The 23,704-nt window shown below is 46.0% G+C and overlaps 2 protein-coding genes across 2 annotated transcripts; one reads left to right on the forward strand and one right to left on the reverse strand.

Moving 5' to 3' along the window:
* Positions 1-16,111: 16,111 nt before the first annotated feature.
* On the forward strand, positions 16,112-18,725 carry LOC108025085 (uncharacterized). The gene has a single exon (XM_017095344.2). The coding sequence runs from the start codon at positions 16,218-16,220 to the stop codon at positions 18,681-18,683; it is 2,466 nt and encodes an 821-aa protein (XP_016950833.1). The 5' UTR covers positions 16,112-16,217; the 3' UTR covers positions 18,684-18,725.
* A 1,411-nt stretch (positions 18,726-20,136) lies between these two features.
* On the reverse strand, positions 20,137-21,214 carry LOC108025155 (uncharacterized). The gene has a single exon (XM_017095432.3). The coding sequence runs from the start codon at positions 21,098-21,100 to the stop codon at positions 20,237-20,239; it is 864 nt and encodes a 287-aa protein (XP_016950921.1). The 5' UTR covers positions 21,101-21,214; the 3' UTR covers positions 20,137-20,236.
* Positions 21,215-23,704: the final 2,490 nt, after the last annotated feature.

A 23,704-nucleotide genomic window follows, 5' to 3' on the forward strand; every position in this document is an offset into this window, starting at 1 on the left:
AAGGTTATTTATAAATATATTTAGACGAAGCTCCAACCCCATGTATTTATGAACATGTTTTAAATGGTAAACCTGCTATAATTTAATTTTAAAAAGCATTATTTTGTTCTTTTATATACATAAAATTCATATGGGTATCTACTTCGATTTTTGAAAAGTGTAAATTATTACAATCGCTATTTAATTCCCTGCTTAAATTAATTTGAATTGTTTTTTAAACGTCCGTTAAACTCAGCGTTGCCAGATGAGTGAAAATGCTTCAGATGCTCTACTTTTACATCACGGCGAATTCCGTGTATCATTCTACATGTAGATTGGGGCGAATTGTGCGTTGACGCGGCGAATTCCGGCGTGTGTTGCAGCCCTCAGGGAGGGCAGTTTTATTACTTTCAGACACATCCGCTAGAGGCGCCCTACATTGGGCGCCAATTTAAATAAATTTGAATTTCACGAGCCGTAAATTACGCAGGTTATTTCTTATAAGTATACTTTTGAATATTATGTGTAGTCACTTTCAATATACTATAGGTTGCATAAAAGTAAGTAACAATATGTTCCCAGCTCAGAGCTTCAAAGACCTTAATCGCTTATTGGAAAAAAACAGTATTACACATTAATTGTTGCCCTTTCTATTAATAATTCAATATGTACCCCTGCATTAACCCCAGAATCAGCTTAGCTGGGGCCCAGTGACCAAACGTCAAATATGCAAACCTAAACCGCTTTGGTATGCAGTTCGATCCGCTCCTTGTGCGGAATGCCGCCATGATACGTCCTCGGCGGGGGTATGTTTCTCGAGAGCCGGAATGCAAAAACACCGAACTTAATGACACACCGGGCGGACAGCCACATGAGACCCATAAACCAATAACCAAGAGCAACCGGAAAGTTAGCAAACACACTGGTGGTGGGGGATGGGTTCTGCGGGCTTCATGGGTTTCGGCAGTTTCATGGAACGGGATGCAGTTGGCAAAGTGAAACTAAAGCTACACGATGCAGCTCACGCAGCTGCACACATGACCAGATCAGGGTCATAATCCGCTGGCCAAAAACCAAAAAAAGGGGCGCACAATCAACTCCGACTGGGGGCCAGCGTCCCGTGAAACTGCCATTGAGTGGGGCGGTTGCCAATTCGGATTCGCATTCGAGTCCTCGTCCACGACAGGTGTATAGTTTTGCTGCTCCCTGGCTTTGGGATCTACTGCCACTGCCCCTGCCCCTGCCCCTCCTGCTCCTGCCACGACCACAAATCGTACGCTAAAACCCATTTTGGCTTGACTCAATGCCTTAGGGAGGGGCGGAGGGGGCAACAGGCGCCGGGGGCGTGGCAGGAGGGTATCTGCGGTCAGGGGCAGGGCTACAAATTAGATTTCAACGCAGCTTACAGTCTCCTCAGCTTGCTTTTTACACTGGCCACCAGGAGCATTTGGGGGTATATTAGATTAAAGCAGATTTATGGGCCAGCAATCGGATAGGTTTTCGCTGGAGTTAAATTAAGATTTATATATAAGCAAGCGGGGGGAATTAAACCGATAAAAGACCAGTAGGCCCAGTGATTGTTGCCCTTATTTGAAGAGTGGTCTAAAAGTATGCAAGGAAAAACGTCATTAGGAATAAATCCAACGCACTTGCAAATTGAACAGAGTGTTGCATACTTTTCGTCAGCCATATTACATATTTTATACTTGTGCTTTAAATTATTGTCCTTCTCCGGGCTCTCAAAACGAAATTTGTAAGGGGTATCTTCCGGGCGGTGCCCCCAAAACCCTCGTCCTACCCAGCGTCCTTCGTATCGTATTGGGCCACTCAAAAGGACGAGGAAAGGCAAAGACAGGAGTGCCCAAAAGTCCAAAGTGACTCTGGCAGCGCAGCGCAGTTGAAACGTTTTAAAAGCATCTTCATCATAAATCCGTAAAATGAAAAACGATGCAAGCCACATATAGAGCACATATAGAATGTATTCCCCTACCTGCGGAGTGCCCATGCAAATGTGTAGCTTGTGGGGTACAAATTTAGTTACACATTTTGCTTGTTTGTTTTCTGGCACTCCTTGTGGCAGCGGCAAAGTGATATTGTCCCCCGGTGGCTTAACTTGTCATGTGGCAAAGGCAGCGGCAAAGGAAGCAGGACCTTTTGCATTCGGCCCGGCTCTCTAGCACCAGCCAGTCGAAGGAGCCGAAGGATCCGAAGGACCTACGTAGCAGGCCGCATTTTATGAATTATTCAAAATGATCATAATAAATTGCTGCAGCCTCTTACGGCAGCTAGGAAAGTTGAAGGGGCGGAGGATTGGGGTGCAAAGTGGCCACCCTTATCGGCTGCCATATTTTTTCGTTAGCCTGTGTGCACTTTTGGTTAAAATGTTTTACCGTCTTTCGGCTCAGCCTGCTAGCATGCAACACTGTTTGCCCTGGTCAACTTTCGTTACCTTGGCATGCACTGGGAAAGATTACTGTACTGCAAATAATTCTGGTTTTTAAAACTAACAAGCTTATCAAACTTGATTTCGTTTGAATTCAAATCCGAATAGCTTTAAAGTCACTCATTAGATACCTAAAAGTATAATGCGAAAAACGAAAATTATACTTTTCTTTGGTTTTCTGGTATGAAAATATCGTGGTGCATACTTTTAGGCACCCAAATAAATTATTTATATTTGATTGTTAATTAAATTTGATTTTCCAGTGATTAGTACCTACAGATACAATTTTCAGTGCAAAAGTTTTCATCTTGGCTGGCGAACTGGAAAAAACTTTGGTGTGCTGCTTGGAAACCGTTGCAGTTTGCTTTTGCAACAGCAACTTTGTGTTTCAGGGGGGAGTCGCTGTGGGCAAATCGGACAAGCATCCAAGTTACGAAGCACCCAAGGATCCAAGGATCCGAGGACTCGAGGAGAAGGTGAACATCTTGGCAGGAAGTCAAACAGATACGCCGCCACTTATTTGCGTAGCCTCAGCAGGAGGCGCTTTCAGCTTTCGGCCTTAGGAGAAGTGCCAAATGAATAATGCCAGTGGCCGGCTGAAATCTGCTAAAAGTTTCACTCATTAAGTCCTTGAACAATGCAAGTGCTCTCGAGGACTCGTTGCTCCTCAAGAGGGCGGAACTTTGCCAACAGAATAAATCAATTTCTTAGCCCGCCTCAAAACAAACCCTTCATCTCCTTGCCTGTTTATTTGCCAGCAAACTTTGGCGTTTGGGGCCGAAACACCTGGGCAAGACGCTTCTTGGCAGGAATGGCTTAAATGAATATTCAGCTGATGTATGGCCTTCTCGGTGGGCGGAGGAACATGCACATTGATTGATTATCGACACAGTTTGCCACTCCAAATCGAGCGTTGAGTGATGCCCTCAACTTGGCCATCTTGCCCAACTTGGGCAACTTGGCTAATGCCTTTTCCGGCGATTGGCGATTGTCGATTCGGCGATGGGGCAGTCGGAACAGCCAAAAGCATTTGTGAGCAGCAAATGCCATGGTTCGGCGAATGCAATCTCAGGTCCATCCGCCGCCGGTCCCCATCTCCAGCTGCCATCTCCTGTTTGGTTTCAGTTTCTGTTACCAATGCTCGCTTTGGATCAGGTTCCCGGCTGCCGGTCAATTCGCTTAACCGAGTTCCACTCAGAAAAACATTATGTTTTCCGAAGTCAAGAGAAAAATTGTTGTGACATTCCCTGGAAAAGAAATTCAGATATGCACGAAGTGAATAAATGATAGTCGTGTTTTGAGCTTAACATATTTTGATGCATACTTTTAGACACCCAAACAAGCAAAATACGTTATTTCATCAGCATTTTCCTCGAACAGTGAGACCGAGTCTTCACAAACGCTGCAAACCTACCTCAACGAATTCGAGAAATGGGCCACGGCGAACAATATCAAAATCAACGAAAGTAAATGCGTAAACGTTTGCTTTACGTTACGCCGAAAAACAACTCCGGTGGTCCACATTAATAATGTGGACATAGAGCAAGCGACTAAGGCGAAATACCTAGGCCTCACACTGGACAAACGCCTAACCTTCCGAGAACATATTGCTAGAGTCGTCAAAATGTGCAACCTAAAGCGGAACCAATTATTCTGGATGCTAAACAAGAAAAGCAAACTATCTCTAAGATGCAAGCGGCACATTTATCAACAAATCATCGCACCAACTTGGAGATATGGAATCCAAATTTGGGGAGTGGCGGCTGCGTCCCACCGAAAACGTTTCCAAACCGTCCAGAACAAAACATTAAGACAAATCACTGGCTGTGAGTGGTTCGTTAGCGGCCAAACGCTTCACAATGACCTAAACCTGAGTCTTGTTGAAGACCAAATATCGTTCTTCTCAAGCAGGTACAACGACCGTCTAACTGCCCACCGTAATCGTCTAGCCCGGAGATTACAGGGGGCTATCCCAATTCGCAGGCTCAAAAGAAGACATTTTGGGCTGCTCCTAAGAGACTAATATGAATATATTATTTACTTGAAACTAGTCGTAATTTGCTCCGGTGGTCCACATTAATAATGTGGACATAGAGCAAGCGACTAAGGCGAAATACCTAGGCCTCACACTGGACAAACGCCTAACCTTCCGAGAACATATTGCCAGAGTCGTCAAAATGTGCAACCTAAAGCGGAACCAATTATTCTGGATGCTAAACAAGAAAAGCAAACTATCTCTAAGATGCAAGCGGCACATTTATCAACAAATCATCGCACCAACTTGGAGATATGGAATCCAAATTTGGGGAGTGGCGGCTGCGTCCCACCGAAAACGTTTCCAAACCGTCCAGAACAAAACATTAAGACAAATCACTGGCTGTGAGTGGTTCGTTAGCGGCCAAACGCTTCACAATGACCTAAACCTGAGTCTTGTTGAAGACCAAATATCGTTCTTCTCAAGCAGGTACAACGACCGTCTAACTGCCCACCGTAATCGTCTAGCCCGGAGATTACAGGGGGCTATCCCAATTCGCAGGCTCAAAAGAAGACATTTTGGGCTGCTCCTAAGAGACTAATATGAATATATTATTTACTTGAAACTAGTCGTAATTTGATCTACTCCTATATACCAAGTTGAAAACTAATTATAATTTATAATTAAGAGATTATTTACTTAAGAAAACATTTAGGTTAAAGGCTTTAATTAGATCTGTTCCTGGATTATATTAAATAAAGATGTTAATTAAAAAAAAAAAAAAAAAAAAAAAAAAAAAAAAAAAAAAAAAGTCGTAATTTGATCTACTCCTATATACCAAGTTGAAAACTAATTATAATTTATAATTAAGAGATTATTTACTTAAGAAAACATTTAGGTTAAAGGCTTTAATTAGATCTGTTCCTGGATTATATTAAATAAAGATGTTAATTAAAAAAAAAAAAAAAAAAAAAAAAAAAATCAGCATTTTTTGGAAACCAATACGAACTGAGCTTTGTCTGAGTGCAGGAATCTCGCTTGCCTTTTGATGGGAAGGCCACTTGATGGCTTGGTACCGGTTCAATGCGCTGGCCATTTGTCGTGGTCGCCGACAGAGCTCGTTGCTAACCGGGCCAAAAAAGAATGCCGTCGAGTTGCGGTTCCCATCCACTCACTGGATGGATGCCGCTGGTCCAAAGGCCACTGGCAATTTCAAGCCTGCTGCTCGGGGCACGGCACTCTTGAAAATCACCACCAATTACTGGGCGAAAACAGCATTAACGCCCGCACCACCGGGCGTATGCGCAACGTTGTTTTGCACTACTTGAGGAGAAGTGCCGTGCGGTGGTCCACTGACCGGGATTTCAATGGCGCGCGGCTGTCCTGTGGCCATTTAGATACATGGCCAGGATGCGGGGACGGGATGCCAGGATGCAGTCAACAGGAAGTCCGGCTTCCTTGGCACGCCTAATTAGAGCCGATTAATGGCCAGTTGGCAAGTCTCCATTGTTCCCACACTCACCGCAATTTTCCATTGTGCACGCATTTCGACTAATTAGTTGCACACTGTGGTTCAGCCTCCAACAAATACGAGGGGAAAACGGTAGGGGCTTTTCGCCATATCCCTTGAGCACAAAACAAAATTCCCCCATATGAAACAAACTGTGTCCCTGCCCCAGGAATCCTTTTGTCCGCCCGTGCGGCTACCTTTCCCCCGTGGCGCATTAAAAAATTAGTGTCGGCCTGGTCTTAAGAAATCAGAAAGGATTACATTGCGGTTTAAGCCCAAAAGCGCCGGCGGCAACAGGTTGCCATTGAAATCCACAAAGGCCGTGGGTCCTTTTTGTTGCCAAACTAAATTAAAAGCAAATGAAATAACCTTCATCTGGTTAATACAAGCCGCAACCTTTGTGCCCGCCGCCATTGTGACCCGGACACAAAGGAAGCGGCCCTTCCTCGCTTTTCGGCCCAGGAACTCGATTAATGCAAGCGCCAAAAATTGGCAGCGCCCCCTGGCGGGCGGATACCTCGCTCGGCGGGATTACGGCCACGCCCACTGCGTGTGCTGGCCAGTTGGCCAAATTGAAATTGCCAGCACGTCAAACCGAAATTAGATTATGTCCTGTCCCGGCCATTGTGAAAACGAAGCTGCTCCTGAAGGAGATAATTTGAGGGGGATAAGGCAGCCACTCTATCGGAAGGACTAGACTGCGCAGATAATACTAAACTCGTTTGGTCTGGACATTTTTGTTCGGAGTTACACAGGCCAAAAATTGTCCTAATAAAAATACAAGTTTTTACCTAAATAAGTTTCATAAATGTAAATCACTTGTTTGGGCGCCTCAAGCTATGCAATAAAAAGGAAAATCGATTTTATTTTAAATACATTATAATAAACAAACTTTTTAAGTTATTTGTCTTAAAATCAAATATTACTTATCAATAAAATTTTAGGAATTCAAAAAGGTGTCTAAGACTATGCAACGGAAAAGAAACGTACGTGCTGGAATCATAGCATACTTTTGGACGCCGTTATATAAACTTACGTTTCAATCTCAAACGTTCAACACAATTTATTATACTCGACTTCCTATAAAAGCAATTTAAACCAGAGTCGTTTGTAAAAACACCCTACACCCCTGTTAACCATTTTCTCCCCTTTCATTAACCTATTAAATTACATTATTTTTTCGACAGTGTCCACTTACCTCGTTAGCAGGCCACCTCTGCGTGCCCCTGGAGGTGTCATTAGCATCCCTGATGGATGCATTATTCAGCAAACTCTATTAACATTTACGAACACTCGATGGCAGGCGCTGCCAACGGGGCGGTAAATGGTAAATGTTTAACGAAGTTTGCTTCGAAAAACTATAAAGCTCAATTAATAACAATTTGGCGAGCAAAGTTTGTCCAATCTGGGTCCATCGTTGGCGCTGCAGCTGGCGGTGGCCACACCCAGCGATGATGATTACGGGCCAGGTCTTCATCTGCCGGAATTTAAGGCCCGGCACGATGGTGACCAACCGACCACGTCGCCCGGCAGCTGGCTCTACTTCGATTTACCTTTGTGTTTTATTACGCCGCTGGGAGCCATACGGCAGAAAGTAAAAGCCATTTAAAAGCCAAAACTTTTGCAGCGCCAGCAAACCCTCGACATGTGGGCCCGTCCTTTGTATCCTTGTAGCCGGCGAAAGTTTGCAGAGAGGACACACTTCCGCATTTATGGCGAGCTTCGTACTGCTGGACTTTTGTTTCTACCCCGCCCACGATGCATAAAGCCGCCAGTGGAGGGGGGGAGTGGGCTTGCGGGGGATTTAAGGACTAGAGAACCCCCACCATATCTCATTTCGAATTCCGCGAGTGTCCGTCCTCCTGTTTGTTCTGCTTATGGTTCTTTTTCCTCCTAGCCACAAGCATAACTCTGCACTCAAGTGCACTTCGGGGCAGAAATCCCAGCCCCCAGTCACGTACTCCTGCATTTCAATTACAGCAGATACCACACGCCCCACTAAATCAATAATCAATACATTATTCCGCGCAATTAAGGCAGCGGGAGCTGTTGTTGCTGCTGTTGCTGTTGGCGATGCATAATTACATAGTGTGCAATTGAAAAATGCATGAGGCTTAATTGATAAACAAATGCATGCATTATCCGAGTGCACAGCTTTTTTGTAATTTGTTCGACATGATAGAGCAATTAAAGACATATAATAAATTTTGCATCGGGGTGCGAGGTGCATTGTGAAAATTGACGGTGATGTGCGGTTATGAGTGGGGCAATCATTCGCACGAGTCTTCCACAGGACTCTTAGCGCTTGCTACAACAGTGAAAATTTAATTAGGGAGGCAATTGCAGAAGTGCTCTGGATTTTGACACACAAATAAGCCTATATTTATGCGGTTAATCCGACATGATAGGGGAGAAACATTTTAAAAATAAAAGCCATACGGAGTTGATCCCTGAAATCCTTGAAATTCGGTTCGCCAATCATTAAATCATATCCAATGCTGATAGAATTAGTTTGTCTTTCAGCTAATCCGCGCGAACTGATCACTTACGCTCCCATCTTCGGGGAATCGCCATTCGTAATTGAATTTGTCGTGCTTTGAATGCCCTCTGATGGGTCCAATCTAATTATTTGCCGTGCGAGTCACCCCCGACAACATAATCCCACGGATGCCCCTGTTTGCTCCCCCACTCCCATTCTGCCCCGAAGTCCCACATCCGCATGCCCGACTAATAATGCAAGGGCTGAAGGCATTATCCGCTGCGGCACTTTTTAAAATTGACTCAGGGAGCAGTTCGAGCAGGAGTTCGAGTCCACATCCTTTGTTGTTCGACCAGACAAATGCTTTTAGGAGCGGCACAAATTCCGCCCAAGGGCATGCGTCCTTTCTGGGCCCAGCTACTTTCCCCGAAAGTAAAAAACCAAATAAAGGATGGGGCAGAAGTATGTCGCCAGAGGAAAAGTGAAAACGGGGGTGGGCGGACCGAAGGAAAAGCGGGGAAAACTTGTTTTCGCCTGGCCAGCAGAGGGGCGTTCGCAAGTTGGCCACTTTCGTGTGACAAGACAGGACATTTCATTGCGGCAACAATGCTGCTTTTATTGTCCTTGCCGCACTCCAAGCCCCAAGCCCCGGCCGGACATTCCGCCAGCTGCGTGCCACAAAGTTTGCGGAACATGTATTATTTCTGGCGACAAAAGTCTGAAATATCTCGAAATGCATTAAAATAATTCAAGTACCAGTTGTGCAGTGGTCAAGGCTGAGTAAACACCTGCCACTCTGCAGGTCGAACGTCTCCGAGTATCTTGGAGAAACACAGCCCAACTGACTGGGTGACTGGCTGACTTGTTCCCCAGTCAGTCCCTGCGGATTCCTGGGCACAGCAAGGCAAACATCACGTATACGCAACGTGTGCCAGCAAGGCGTTCAAGTGCAGCCAGTGTTTGGCCTGGCTTGAGTCATGTGTGTGCCACATAGTGAGGTACTACATCCGTATTACATATGGCGTGTGGCTGGGGCTCCTAAAACTTGTGCCTGCTGCGTTTTCGGAGGATGTCACGCCAGCGAACTGGTGACCTTTTTAAAGCCGCGCTAGCGCCTTCGCCGGCAATTTAGCAAACACTTCCGCCCGCCCATGTCCTTGTGGTGGGCTGGTGTGGGTGGTGGTCTGGCTGGGTGGCCGTCCCGATGTCCTGGTTGTTCTGGCGTCTCTGCCCACGCACTGTTGCCGAGAAGCAAATGTTTTTCCCTCCGCCTCTGACGCGCCCCGAAGGCCTTTGGCTGTTGGATGTGCAGCAAGACACAGTTGCGAAAAATTTACACTCAGCGAAAGAAGCAAACGTCGTTTGATATTATGAGGAACATGTTGGGGAGCATATTGGCTTCAATTTTTTTGACAGAAATGCTTTAATCTGTGTTAATTTTTGTAAATCAAATCACAAAAAGACTTGAATTGCAAGTTTGGTTTAATATTAAAGTTACTTTTAAGTTTTCTGTCTGCCTTGTGAGATACTCTAACTCAGGGTTACTTTCACTGTTATACATTAAATTATGTGAAGTCCAAATATGCTTACCTACTTTTCTGAGTGCTCTTCCCTGCGATTGTGATTCGAACCGGACTGCATTTCTTTCCCATCCGCCGGCGTCACCTATTCCTCGCCAGCTGCTGCCATTTGGCATTCCCGCTTTGAGCTGGTCACTCGATTTCTGGGCCCGCCTGAGGGGCCGTTTGCCCAGCTGGGACTAGAACTGGGATCGGAATGCAGGAGTCGGAGTGGGAGTGAGTCTATGTAAGTGAGTGACAAGCGGACTGAGGCCCTAAGCCAGATAGGTTGTCCATGTCCTGCGGACGGTTCGTTTCTCGTCGCATCGATCGCTGCCAATTCCCCTGAAATGCCCTGCTTTACGCTTTTTCTTACAAAGTAGCGGGGATGCGGGTATCTTTTGCCCATTTAAGTTGTTTTCAGCTGCCCAATCTGGAATTTGCATGTCTGTTCGTTGACATTCTGCCGTTGTGCAGCTGCTGCGGCTTCTTTGTCAGCTTCTTATTTATGCATTTGTATCTTTGTCCCTAGTTTTGTATCTCGGCATCCATTGTCTGGTTTGCGGTTTTGCGGTGGGCCAGCGGAAAAAGAGGGATGACAAGGGATCTGCGGTTCAAATCCCCGGATTGCCAGCTCATTACAATGAAGGGCGACCACAGGAGTGGGATGCCGAAAAAACAATTGCAAACGGAGCACATTAAGTGCAGTTCACGCTGCGCCGGCTAATGAGCCAAAGCACTTCTACCCACTTTTCCACAGGCGTTTATCTAACTTTCCACATTTTCACATTTATAATGCTAATTCAGCAAGTTGATTACATGGCAGGATGCCGAGCGTCCAGGATGCCGGATTATAAAATACAACATTGTGCTGCGGAAATGGAACAAAAAGCAACGAGGCCCAGACCTCAGATAGTTTTCCACCCATCCTCATTCCCCAGTCCCGAAAACACTTTGCTTTAATGTGCATTTTGGTGGCAATTATGAGCGCATCAGCAGACCGACGGGGAGCACTTTTCGGCCAATCTTCTGCTGCTCGCAGTCTGCCACTTGTAATTTGCATGGCGGACGAGCATATTCTGCGGCCAACTGACCCACACTGGCCTTTATTTATGCTTTCCAGCTCTCAGTGCACTTTCTCACAGTTGCCGAATAAAGTGCCCGAGTCGCGGGTGTTCCAAAGAGCGTCCCACTCTTATTTACATTTACTAGGATTTTAAAATCTCCTGAAAATGTGCCCGAAAGCATGCAACATAAAATGCAGATGAAGGCTTTTTGCTGCATACTTTTACAAGCCGATTTAAAAAAGAGATAAGCTTTAAATAACAATATATAATAGTTCACTTAATTTTATGAATGCATATTATGTATGTAGCAGGTTCCTCCTGGACTTTTGTATAAACTCACTTAAGCTCCTTTGGCCAGAATCAAACTGGGTATAACAATAAATAAATATTATATATTTTAGTTATGATTTTAAATTAAATAGGATTTACCAATAAGACCAGGCTAAAATCTATTTAGATACAATTTTCATTGATTGCAAGCTTATGGGATTATTAAGGCAGGCAAGTTGCATTGTTTCAACCAATTTGTATGTGTATGAATTTCGCTCAATAGGTCGTCCGAGCTTATCAGCCCAGTTGTGTGGCCGAAGATAATGCTCAATAATTAAACTGGTGAATCCGATTCCAGGAACTAGCCCAACCAGCCCATTATGAGATTCAGGATTGCCCACATGGGTTTGGTTGTGGCCCTATTGTGCTCTCCGCCTAGTTTGTTTGCATTTCAAATTTGGCGTGCTGCATAATTTACAATTTGAATCCATCAGCGAAAGCCCAACAACACGGCTGCATACATATTTTGCCATCGCCTAGTATTTTCGTTGGCCAAAACCAGCTGCCAACTGATACGCCAGCTGAAAGCATCTGCACAGAGAGAAAGCTCGCTGCAGTACAATATTAATGGAACAATTATAATTTTATGGAGTATTTAATTGTTGATATTCACAAATCAGAAGAAAAATAACGAGACTTTTAACTAATTTAAAAAGTGCCTAGAAGTATGCAATAAAAGTATAGTTGTCTTTAGACAAGAGTTTGAGGGCGTAAAACATATTGTTGCATACTTTTGGTACGCTTTAAAAGGGCTTTCTTTCCAGCTTAAAGAAGAGTGAGTTTCCATCTAGTATGTATTTCTTGCAGTGCGTTCACTTTACTCCCACTCGAACTGCTGCATTTTTCATGTTTAATTTCAGTTAGTGCCGCCAGCCTGCCAGGCGAAAACTCGAAACCTTTTGGCGCCCATCCAGATCCGGTGGTGAGTGTGCTTAGGTGTTTTTGTTTGGCAATTGTTTGGAGTGTGTGTTTGCAACACAGACCGCCACACACGGACCTCTATTTGCCACGGTCGTGTCAGCCTGACGCTTCTGTCAATTGGCCCGAAACTATGCTCCGTACTCCGTCATTTCGTATGCCGTTGGTGATTCCCGCTGGCAACTGCAACAGGACAGCATGCAGAGAGGTATGTTTACAGTGGACTCTCCTCTAATTGGCCCAGAACTCCTTACCTGGTCTAATGCCTGTCCTCCTTCGAGCCTCTAATGAGTGGCAAACATTTAACATATCATAAAAGTTTCGGGCGACAAAGAGTTTTGAAACTTTTAAAGCCACTCTTATATGAATATTGCTTTCTGCAGGCTGCCCCAGGGCACCAGACACATGCCGAAATGTAAGTCCCATAGTCCCCGAAGACAGAGAACTAAAGCCTGAAGTCTCAAGTCCCGACCCAAGTGGAATTTCCCAACCATCCCCTCCCACGCCTTCAGACAATATAAATAAGCAGGCATGAGTTGCCTTTAAGTGAAATTCAATAACGCATAAAATTCCAGGGCACAAAGACCTCCATGCGAGCACACATGTATTCATATATTCGTGGGAAGTGGGTGCTTTTTGGGTGATAGTTCCCAGGCCCTCCATAATAGTGCAGGGGAATTTTGCATATTACAAATCATTGTTCGGCTCAAGTGCAGGCACTGAAAGAAATACATGAGTATAGCAAAGTAATTATCTTCCATACTTTTAAATGTGCTGGCTTATTATCCTTAAGCATTTTTCCTTGAACTATGTTTCCACCTAACAACGAAAGCAAATAAAATATATTTATATGAGATCTTTACGATTTTTTCTCCGTGCAAACTGGCTTAGAAGTTGGCTACAAATTTGTCGAGTAAGCGCATTGGAAGCCATATAAATTTTTGAGTACCGAAGGCTGACATTGCTAACTCGGTTATGAATTCCCATTTACTTTTGCATTAAGTCCTGGCCAAATATGCAAAACACATTTGCCAGCTGCAGAATTAAAGGCGGAAAAGCGAAAGGAAAATGGAAGCTTCACCCTCGATAAGTCAACAAGTCGGCGCTGTTTTTTGCCAAGACAAATTAAATTTATAAACAAATGGCGCACAGCAAACAGAAGTTGTTCTGGCGAAAAAGTTAAGCATCGTGCATTTGCGAAAGCCCCGGGGCTCCGTGAAACAACCACAGGATCTAAGGACGAACTCGAACAGGAGCAACAAGCAAATGCCAGTTATTATTCTTGCCGCTTTTTTCATGTACTTGGGGTTTTTTTCGCATTAACCAAAACTGCTGAGGGGGCGAGGAGCCAAAAAAAGAAGCACCGCCTTTAAAAATGTTTCACTTAAGCAGGGAAGCTGCTCTCGAGCCCCAATAAAAACAAAATGTGTACACGACAAACAAACATAAAGTTAGGAGCTCGTTAAATTACGCCAAGGGGTAAAAATATGCGAACATGCTTTCACTTTTACAGCTGCCATCACTCGTACTGTGTGTATCTGTATCTGAATAATGCGAGTTGTCAAGAGAGATACCTCGCCCCTGCGACTCCAATATCCTTCCTAGTTCCGCCCACTCACTCCGAGATAGGTTAAGTGCGCCGCCAGCTATTCCCAAACATATATTTTATAATCCCGGCTGAAGTCGGCCCATGCCACGTGATGCCATAAAGTCGGTCGAACGCAGGAGCGACTTAGCATAAGCCTGGCTTGCGGCATTTCTAGTTTCCCATTTTCCAGTCGGTGCAAATCCCCGCCACCTCTGGCTTCTGTATGTGGGCCTTATGTAGGTAAAGGGTCTGCCAAGTTGCCGACTCATTGGAGCGCGAATTCTCAAGGAAAGCGCAGGACGCGTTCGGGTGCGAAAGGCGCGAAAATCTGATTTGAGAACGGACCAAGCCGCAAAACCGAAAGCCCTCCCAAGATATGTGCCTCTACATGTGCGGAAAATAAAGAAAAACATCCAGGGCTTTAACCTTTTAAGTTTAAGTTCCGTGTGACGCAAATATATTCCTATATTTAAGTTATCTGAGGTAAAGATGATATAGACCTTTCCCTAAAATTTCCAAAAATAGAAACAAAATATCAATAATAAATACAGCAGCCAATAGATATAACCCGACCGATTCATGTTCCCTTAAAGCTGCTGTCGAGAATATCCAATTGCAACTCGAAATGATTGATTGGCTGCCCAAGTTCGCCGGGGCAACTACGTTCTATAAATAACCGAAAAGGAGGGAAAAGAAGCGATTGCAACTGGAACATTCGCATTAATCGCTTCGCCCGAAAAGGAAGTTTATCAATTCCCCCAGAGACGGGGAAAAGAGCTCGTGGCAAGCGCGATATTAAAAAGTGCCCCAATTCATTTTTGTGTACATATTTCGCTTTTTTTGGAACGACATCAATAACCGATGAGCTGCCATAAATCCAGGGGCATTCATTGTGCGCGGGTCTGTGGTAACACGGTAACTATAACGATTTCAGCAACCCCACAGTAACCCATAAGCCACAACCTGGTCACGCAATCTGGCTGCAAAAAAGGCGGAAAAGCTGGCAGGGAACCACTTTAATTTCCTTGATATATGCCCGATGCGATAAGGTCCACCTGACAATGCGAGCATATCTACTATTAAGATCTGGCATCTGGAAGAGCAGGAACACATGCCGATGGCCGCAAAAAGGAGCAGGCTCTAAGCCTAAGTTGGCGTCATTAACATATACAACTCTGCAGGCGTTGGACGCCCAAAAACCCACAAGGAAATACACTGTGCAAAAACTATAGGAAATGATACTGTTCTTTGCTGGAGCGTTTTAATAAAGAACAACTTGTGTGTTCATAACATATCATATCATCACGTCATCGCACTATGTAATAAAAAAGCGAAGTAGTCATCATTACAGCAAATACAAATGGGCATTTTTAATGGTACAAACAAATCTACTCTGTATTTGTAAAATTGATTTTATATTTTTATTTGTGTACGACTAGAAAAAAGGGCACCGCCAGCAGATCCAGAACCTCTCGGAAACAAAGAACCCGTGTCTGAAAAGATGCATAAATCATGGGCGACCTGCCTGGAACCGAAATGGAAACCGAAAAAACAGGGGTCCACGATGTCAGCAAATGGCAAAACTGTCATTTTCTAAAGAATTTAATTGACAGTGCAAAGTCATAAATTATGTGGCATGGGCACATCCACGATGGGCGAACAGGAACGTATCCTGCGGCATTAGGGCTAATTGAGGGGAGGCCCGTGCCACTTGCCAAAACAAAGAAAGCAGGTCCTTGGTCCCGGGGAAACACGTGTGTGACCGGGCGTGCGTGAAAGCAAAAACATTCCTATTTGGTTTGCTAATAAATTAATGATATACTCGTCGGGGCGCCGCCCCCGAAAATCTCGGCAGGCATCGGGAGAGGACGATTCTGTGACAAACACTTTGGCGACACTCGCTCGCGAGCCAATTTATGGCCCAGAAGGACATTAATGGAGGCACCAGCAGCCGTGTGACGAATCCGGGATGTGTGGGGCCTCCAGGAGGCGAGAGGCGTCGCTGGGACTGGCCCAAATGAAATACCCGGCCAATCATTTATCTTTCGGCCATTGTGGAAGTGCTTAGCCAACACTGGCAGATGTAAACACTCCACTGGATCATAAGACTAAGCTGGCGAAAGCCTCGAAACATTATTGGGAAGTCTTTAAGGTCGAACAAAAGGCAGACAATCATGACGGAAAATGTAAGATGTCGTTTGGGAAATAACCAACTATTAACTTAAAAATTACCAAAATTTCCAACAAGTATTTTGAGACCTTTTCTATCTTACTGTACTCACTTTGACAAAGCTGCCAAAATTGAAATTAAATTCTGTCTTGCGTTTGTGGCCTTTTTTATACGTATCTTGCACCAAATTAAATCTGCAATGGAAAATTTGAATAGTGGACTCACCCAGCGCACCTGGCGTCGCATCCTGGACCGCCTGGCGCCGATGAGAGGCTGCGAGGTGGCCCAGAGGGACATCAGTTGGTACCGCGGACTCTCCCAGTCCCAGATGGGGGCAGCCAATCGATTATCGGACCTCCTGCGGGGCAATATGGACAAGAAGACGACCTCGGAGGTGGCTAAGCTCATGGTGCGACTGGGATTGCATCCTGCGCCACCACGGAAAGCGCTTCGTCAGGTCATCGAACTCAGTCGAGGCAATGATCTGGCCTTCCTCTGGTTCCTCATGGAAATGTGCTACAAGACACCGAATCACGGCGAGACTTATAGTGTCAACGAGCAGATCCTAATGTCGACCATCTTCCGCTTGGATCTGTTTCCCACCCTCAGGGAGCTGGACCGCTGGCTTCCCCTGCCACATTCCTCCCAATCGGATCGGGAAAAGTCCGAGATCTTGAGGCAAAGAAGTCAGAGACTAAGAAGAGAAAAGGAGGAGGAGCGCCAACAGGAGTTGGCCAGAAGGGCCAAGCTTACAACACCTCTATCGCCCTACTTTCAGGAGCCCACTATTGCCAGAGAAACCCGACACGATCGCAGGATGCTCTCCGATCAGCCCGATACTCCAGCTTTTCTCTTCGACATGGATGAGGAGCCCATCGAAACTGGCCTGTGGTCCCGCTGGTTTGGAAGCTACACTCTTAACGAGGCCCAACGAGTGGGAAAATCCATCATATTCCAGGAGATAAACAGCATCTTTGAGTCCTTCAAGGCGGCCTCACTGCCACCGCAGGATGTGGAGTCCTTGTGCACCCATCATCAGTACATTCGGGAGATGGAGAGGTCCCTGAAGATCCAGCTGGAACGTATGAAGCAGAGAAAGTGTCAGGAGCTCTTAGAGGTCAGGAATCGGTTGGAGGAAAGGCGGAGAAAGCAGGTGATTCAGGATCTGGAGGAGATGAGCGCCTGTTACCTGAAGCGGTTCCAGGAAATGGCAGCCCGGGCCAGACTGGCCTCCACCAGGAAGCAACTCTTTGGAGGCGATTCCAAAAAGTCTTTCAACTTTGATATGCCAAGAAATGGAACCAAGTGCGAAGATTTCGAGGAGGAAAGGTGCCAAACCATCGAGGCAGACAGGTCATCAGAAGTACCCAGAACTAAAAGACGAAGTAGAAAGAGCAGCAGATCCAGCAGTGTGAGAAGATTACCAAGTGGAGCAGAGTCAAAAACACGAACTAGCTCTAGATCTAGGTCCAGATCTACTTCCAGGGGTCGCAGAAAAATGTCCAAGCGAGTTTCGGATAAGAAGTTTCAAATACTCCAACCTTCTCCACGAAAGGGCAAAAATGAATTCGAGGATATAATGGTTAAATTATTAAAAGGGGAAAGGCCCATCTTACCAGGCTGTCCCGACTTTCAACCCGAACCTGTGAAGTGCGCCAAGTGTCATATTTACGACCCCCAAGAGGGCTTACCCCAAGAGCGAGTCCCAAAACATCGACCCAGCAGCCTGATGCAGTTCCTCCAGCTGTGCGTCATTGAAGAGGATGAGGAGGAGGATTTGGATCCCAAACGGGAACCAAATCCTTCCCCTCCTCCTGCTCAAGAGCCCAGGATCCTTCGGATGGGTCTCCCAGGAACCAATAGCTTTAAGTTCAACTATCGTGAGTTGTTTGGCTCGCTGCACAGGACTCACTTGAACGACGAAAGGATGCGTCTGAAGGAGGCCTTTGTGCGGGCCATCGACGATGATGTCCAGTACCTCAGTGCGGCCTTGGACGGCGAGGAAGAGGGCTCCCTGGATGCGCTGGTGGACAGGGCAGCCAAGCGGCTTTTCGCCGAGGATGTTAAGACGTTTCACAAGGAATTGGAGAAGTTACAGAGAAAAAGAGATGCTGAAATAAGCAAAGAGAATCACAGTGATCGGTTGAACTTCGGTCAGGAGTTCTACGATCCCGAAAACATCCCCTTGATGAAGGAAATGCTGCGGCTGGGTCTTGAAAAAGTCGCTCAGGATAAAAGATATGTACTACCCACCTTGCCGGATGTGCATTCCGTACCCTATCTCGTCGAATGGATACGTCTTCGCTACGGGAAACGCTACTCCTACAGAGAAAAGGAAGCGATTTTGAGCAAGGACAAGGTGGTCATGGACCAAGTAGCCTGGCTGATGCGCACCAAATTGGTGAATATACCCTCACTTCCTGGCGGAAATAGCATAAATAACCTGGCCAAACTGAGGAAGATAAGCCAAGTACACAGGGAGCACCACACCAACAGATTCCTGGAAGCCATCATGGAGGCGGAAAGGGTTTTCTATGCGGCCATGAAACCACAGCTGTGCAACCTGGCCACTGAGTCCACCTTCCTGGCCTACCTGCCCTCCCACTACCACGACTTGGGCTTCACTGTCAATACCCAGAACGGAGAAATGGATGTTTTCCATTAAGGGGCATAGCTTGTGACATTAAGACAACTTTTCCAGGAAGAAGTGTAGTTTCATTTAGTTTAAGTTGGATAATGGCTGGTTCCATGAAATTCATCGCATTTAATTGAGATTGGGTTCCGTTGTTCCTGGAACTGTGTAATGAAAAAAATGTAAGATGACTGTGGTAAATTTACTAGGTAGGGTATCGATTGGGAAAATATTATTCGAGATAGGAAGAAATACTTAGTTAAGTAAAATTATACAGAATTGCTTACTATAGATACTCTTCTATTGATACCCCTAGTAATAATCTATAAATACGATATATTTCACTATTTTGCCAGATGCCTTTAAGATACCTGGCCCATTCAACGAACTTCCCACATATCATGGCTTGTGCCTGCCATTTTCTGCCTGCACAGTACGTTATGCATCGACGCTTTTCCGGTTCCGCTGATGGGCATGCATTTGGCCAAGTCATTTTCCCTGGGGGACTTGCAAATGGGCTGTTCAGAAGGCACACGACCATAAAGGTAAGCCTGCACGTTTGTGGGTGAATTATTAAATCCGCCTTCTGGGCTTCTGGCCGTCTGCCTTCTGGCCAATTGCGAAGGACTTCCCCCGGCATCTCCGCGTGGAATTCGTACTGCGAGTATCTGTGTGCGACGGAGCGAATCGCGTTATCCGCCCGGAAAACGGCGTAAAGTCGGCTTATTAAAATATTAATTGAAAGTGGAAGCGCCGATAACTGACCGACAACAATGGCGGCAGCCCGTCCATTGCCATGCCAATTTCCATCTCCATTCGGAGTCCGGATCCATGTTTCCATGTGCCGAAATGTAAACACGGCGCTGCTTTATCGCCCTCATAATTACGGCGTAATGAAAGCGCCAGACACGGTCCAATAAACGGCGGCATCCTTGGTATCCTTGGCTGCTGGCCCACCTGGGCTTCCTCCATACGAGGGCCAAAACACACGGGGATGTGGGCCATCTCGTAAATGCGGGCGGACCGTAAAGCTGCAGATACAAAAATATCCGAATAACGCGTTAAAATGGCCAGAATTTGCTTCACCAACTGGGCTACAAGCTTAGGAACCAGCAGATGCCAGGGAAATCATCGGGACCTTAGATTTATGATTCAAGAAAGAGTACTGTGTAGATGTACCATCTATAAAATTTATAAACGGTTGTTTAATAATACTATATTAGTTTAAAAATATATGGTCTCCACTTGGTCAGATGGATAATATTGCTTCCATGGATACTCCTGAGCCATATCTACCCCAAAGCCAGCATGCCTACCCATTACTTTCACCCCACCCCCCATATTGCGCATACGCCCAGTTAGCCATAGGCGCCCACACACAAAAAGCCACATTCTGCAAAAGCCCCTTAATTTCGCCGGCGGAAGATGCTGCATTCATTGTTTTACGAGCCATAAACGTTAACAATTAGGCCGGGTACCCGAGCCGTTATGATTTTTACAGCCTGCTTTAATTAGAAAAATACATTAGCAGGGGTCCTAGACAGCTCGTCTCGTTTCGACTTGGTCCCTGGCACTCTTTCCTTTCTTCAGTTGCAGTGATCCTGGATGTTGGTTTTGAAGGCGCAGAATATGTAGTAGCCAACGCCGGCGCCCAGCAGAACGGCCACGCAGAGCCACACGTTGAAGGTCATGAAGACGAGCATCAGCAGGAAGGATATGAAGACCTGCAGGACGTGCAGGAAGGTCTGCAGCAGGTGCATCCAGGAGCAGAACGCCTTGAACCCGGAGCCACCCTCCGCGGGCGGGGGGTTCTCCTGGACATGGTGGTGGATTGGTGGCGGCATGATGTGCGCGGATTGGGCCTGCGGGGATCCATGTCCGCCGTGCTGAAGCGGTGGCATCGATGGCGACCTGGGGCGGTGGGCGTAGATCTGGGCCCCAGTCTGCTGGTTGCTCCTGGGCGGATAAGTCGGCTGGTTGTAGTTGTAGTTGGCCTCTCTGTACCGCCTCGGTGGGTACTGATCCCTGCCGCCCTCCAGTCTTCTCCTGTTCCTCGCAAAGAGCCAGCCCCTGAAGAACTTCAGAGCCTCGTAGAGCACGGCCACCAGAAAAATTACGAGACAGGACAAGGTCAGTGCCAGGACGGACTCAGTGCGCCAGCACTTGAAGAGAATCGTCTCCGTATCGCCTGTGTGGAAGAACATGGACATGGACATGTCGTGTCCTCCTTCGCCATGGTCCCCGTGCTTGGTATGCTCTGCACCATGGCCTCCTCCATGGACTCCTCCGTGGCCTCCCCCGTGGCCTCCCCCGTGATCTTCGAGGTGTGACATCGCAGGCGGATGGTGTCCTTCGTGAGCGGAGCTGGGGGGAGCAGGCTCTGCGGTTCCATGATGGGAACCGTGGTGGTGGGCATGACCCTCTGGGTCATCAGCTCCATGGTGATCCATGGTCACACATCGGGGAATATTAATGTAAATTGTGGAATTGTGTAGACTCAATCGGTAATTACTTGACAGCTTTCACAAGGATTGAGAGTAAGCACTCCGAATGAATTTACTAAACTGACATTTCAAATTAAAGGGCTTTTTCGTTTTCAACAAGTTACTTAAAATATTTTGTGTAATCTAATAGATGTATTTGCTTTTTATGTAAATATTCATCGTTAGTCAATCAGTTTAAGTATAGTCAATATTTAGTTACCGACATATGTTTCTACATTTTTTTTTATGTTAAATTTAATGTTGCGTGAATTTTGGTTAAATTTATTTTAGGTTTTCTAGCTGCCAAGAGAGAATCCTGCCGAACTACATCCTCCTTTCAGGCTTTTCCATATCTGTTTAGGGCCGAGCTGCCGCAGCCCACTGCCAATTTGGTTGTATCATTAACATAAATGACAGGCGGGCAGAACATGCCACGTGCCACAAAATCAATGCAGTTTCCGTCCAGCTCTCGTTGTTTTCTGGCCGGGACAAGCGAGCAAATTTGCTGGCACTAATGGAAACCATTTTTCAAGCGCCGCACGGACGAGACGAGCTGCACCCGAAATCCTCCGCCCAACCATGCATATTAATAAAGATTTAAGCGTCAGCAGCCGCCGGAATTAAGATCGTACACTGGGAGCCCGCTCGAGTACTTTGGCTTGCTCACGAGCCGGCCATTAGACGGTGTAACACCGAATATTAATCATACGCCGCGTTAATTTATGGGCCAGTCGCTGATTGCCGAAAACGCGATTTTCCAGCCAGACGTGCTGAAATCTTTTCCGTATTTTTCGGGGAGTGTACTACGTGGTGCTGCCGGGTACCGCTGCGATGCTGAAGGGAATCCAAGGCGATTTTCCTTTTCCTGCTAAAATGAAGCCACTAGCTGTCGCTGGGAACGCCTCGCTGACCGCCCATTAATGCGGCTCCTTTGTGCAGGAGCACATTAATCATGGCGAATGCTGCAGCAGCCATCGCAGCGTGGCTCTGGAGGAATTTCCTTTTTTTTATTTTCTTTTTTCGGCTCCCTTCTGCGCTGTTTTGTTTTTTGGCCCACAAAAAACAAAGGAAAGAAAGGAATCGAGCCCGGCAACAAAGTGAGTCCTGCATTAAATGCTTTGCTTTTCTATGGCCGCTCGAGCACTTCCGTTTTCGGCCAGAATCACAGACCTTAATTGTCGAGTCGGAGGAGAAGCGAGGTTGGTAAAGCTAGAATTGACAGCATGTTGAATACCCTGAAGATGGATAGTATTGACAGCTCTTAAATAAAAGAAATAAAAATCAGATATAATCGGTTAAATATACTTGTAGAAAATAAAAAATATATAGGCAAATAAATATGAAAGATTTCATTTTGTTTTCTTTTTACTCACAGTGAAGACGTCTTCAATGTGTGATTTGTAAACATTATTTCATGATTATAGCCTTATTTAGTAAGTTAAGTTATCTCAAGTTTAGCCCTTTAAATTCATCTATTTGCCACTCCCTGCACATAGAAAACTAAAATCGCATCAGGAAAATCCCTTTCGTTATCCAGTTTAAGGGAAGCCCGTCAGCCACCCTTTGCCTAAGCTGCAGTGTCCATTGTTTGCAGTCCTCGGCTCCTCGGGAGTGTAATTCCTTCTCGAGCCGGACACGGCTTAAAGCTCCTTGAGGTCCCGGCTCCGGCTTCTCCATTCTTTATCAATTGTCTTGTAGGGCAAAGCGTTAATCATGCGGCATTTAACGAGACTAAAGCCGACTGCTCCCACGAGACGGCTCCCGAGATTTCAATGGTCAAAGTTTTGCTGCCCGTCCTCCGTCTTCGACAAAGCGACAGCCATGAATTCCGAGGAGGAATGAAAAATGTGCGCCAAATGTGTGCTGGAAAAGCCACCCGAAAGAAAAGCGGGGGCAGCCTTGCGTGTAATCGCGCTGCTAAGTCCATTTAATCAACTTAATTTTGTACAAATTCCCAGACATTCGGGCTCACTTTTCCCCGTGCCATTTCACCCATTTCGGGGCGAAAGTGACGCAAGCCTCGCAGGACGGCGTTTAATAAAGCATTTTCCACAATTATAACAAGGCTGGATAGCCGGCGTACGGAGGGACTCTAGATCCCTATCGCTCAACGTTGAAATGGAGTTGTTAGCGCTCGGAATAATTTGCATAATTTGTTTTGAATACTCTTTGACTGAGCCAAAGGTGTGCGTGCTGCATACTTTCGGGCTGCCCTCGGCCTACCCTGCGGATACGCAATATTTGGCTTAACAATGCCGACAAGTTGCGACGGAGCAGCCCGGCCAACACGTGTTTTTCAGATTATTGTCACAGAAGGACGAAAAGTAAATAACATTTGATTACATCTATATTTGCGCCGCCCCGAGCCACTTAATACCCGCACAAAATATTAAATTCCCATCTCGTGGAGGGCTGCTGCTTTGATATTTATTAAATTTAACATCCAAGGGGCAGCAAGGCCCGAAGTCATTTGCCGAAACCGGAGTCCATTTCTTTTCGCCAAATACATTTGGAAATTTGTCGTATTACCTGCAGCGCATTTGACATTTGGCTGCCATCGATTTTCGATTG

The sequence above is a fragment of the Drosophila biarmipes genome, chromosome 3R (genome assembly GCF_025231255.1).
Source record: "Drosophila biarmipes strain raj3 chromosome 3R, RU_DBia_V1.1, whole genome shotgun sequence".
Lineage (NCBI taxonomy): Eukaryota > Metazoa > Arthropoda > Insecta > Diptera > Drosophilidae > Drosophila > Drosophila biarmipes.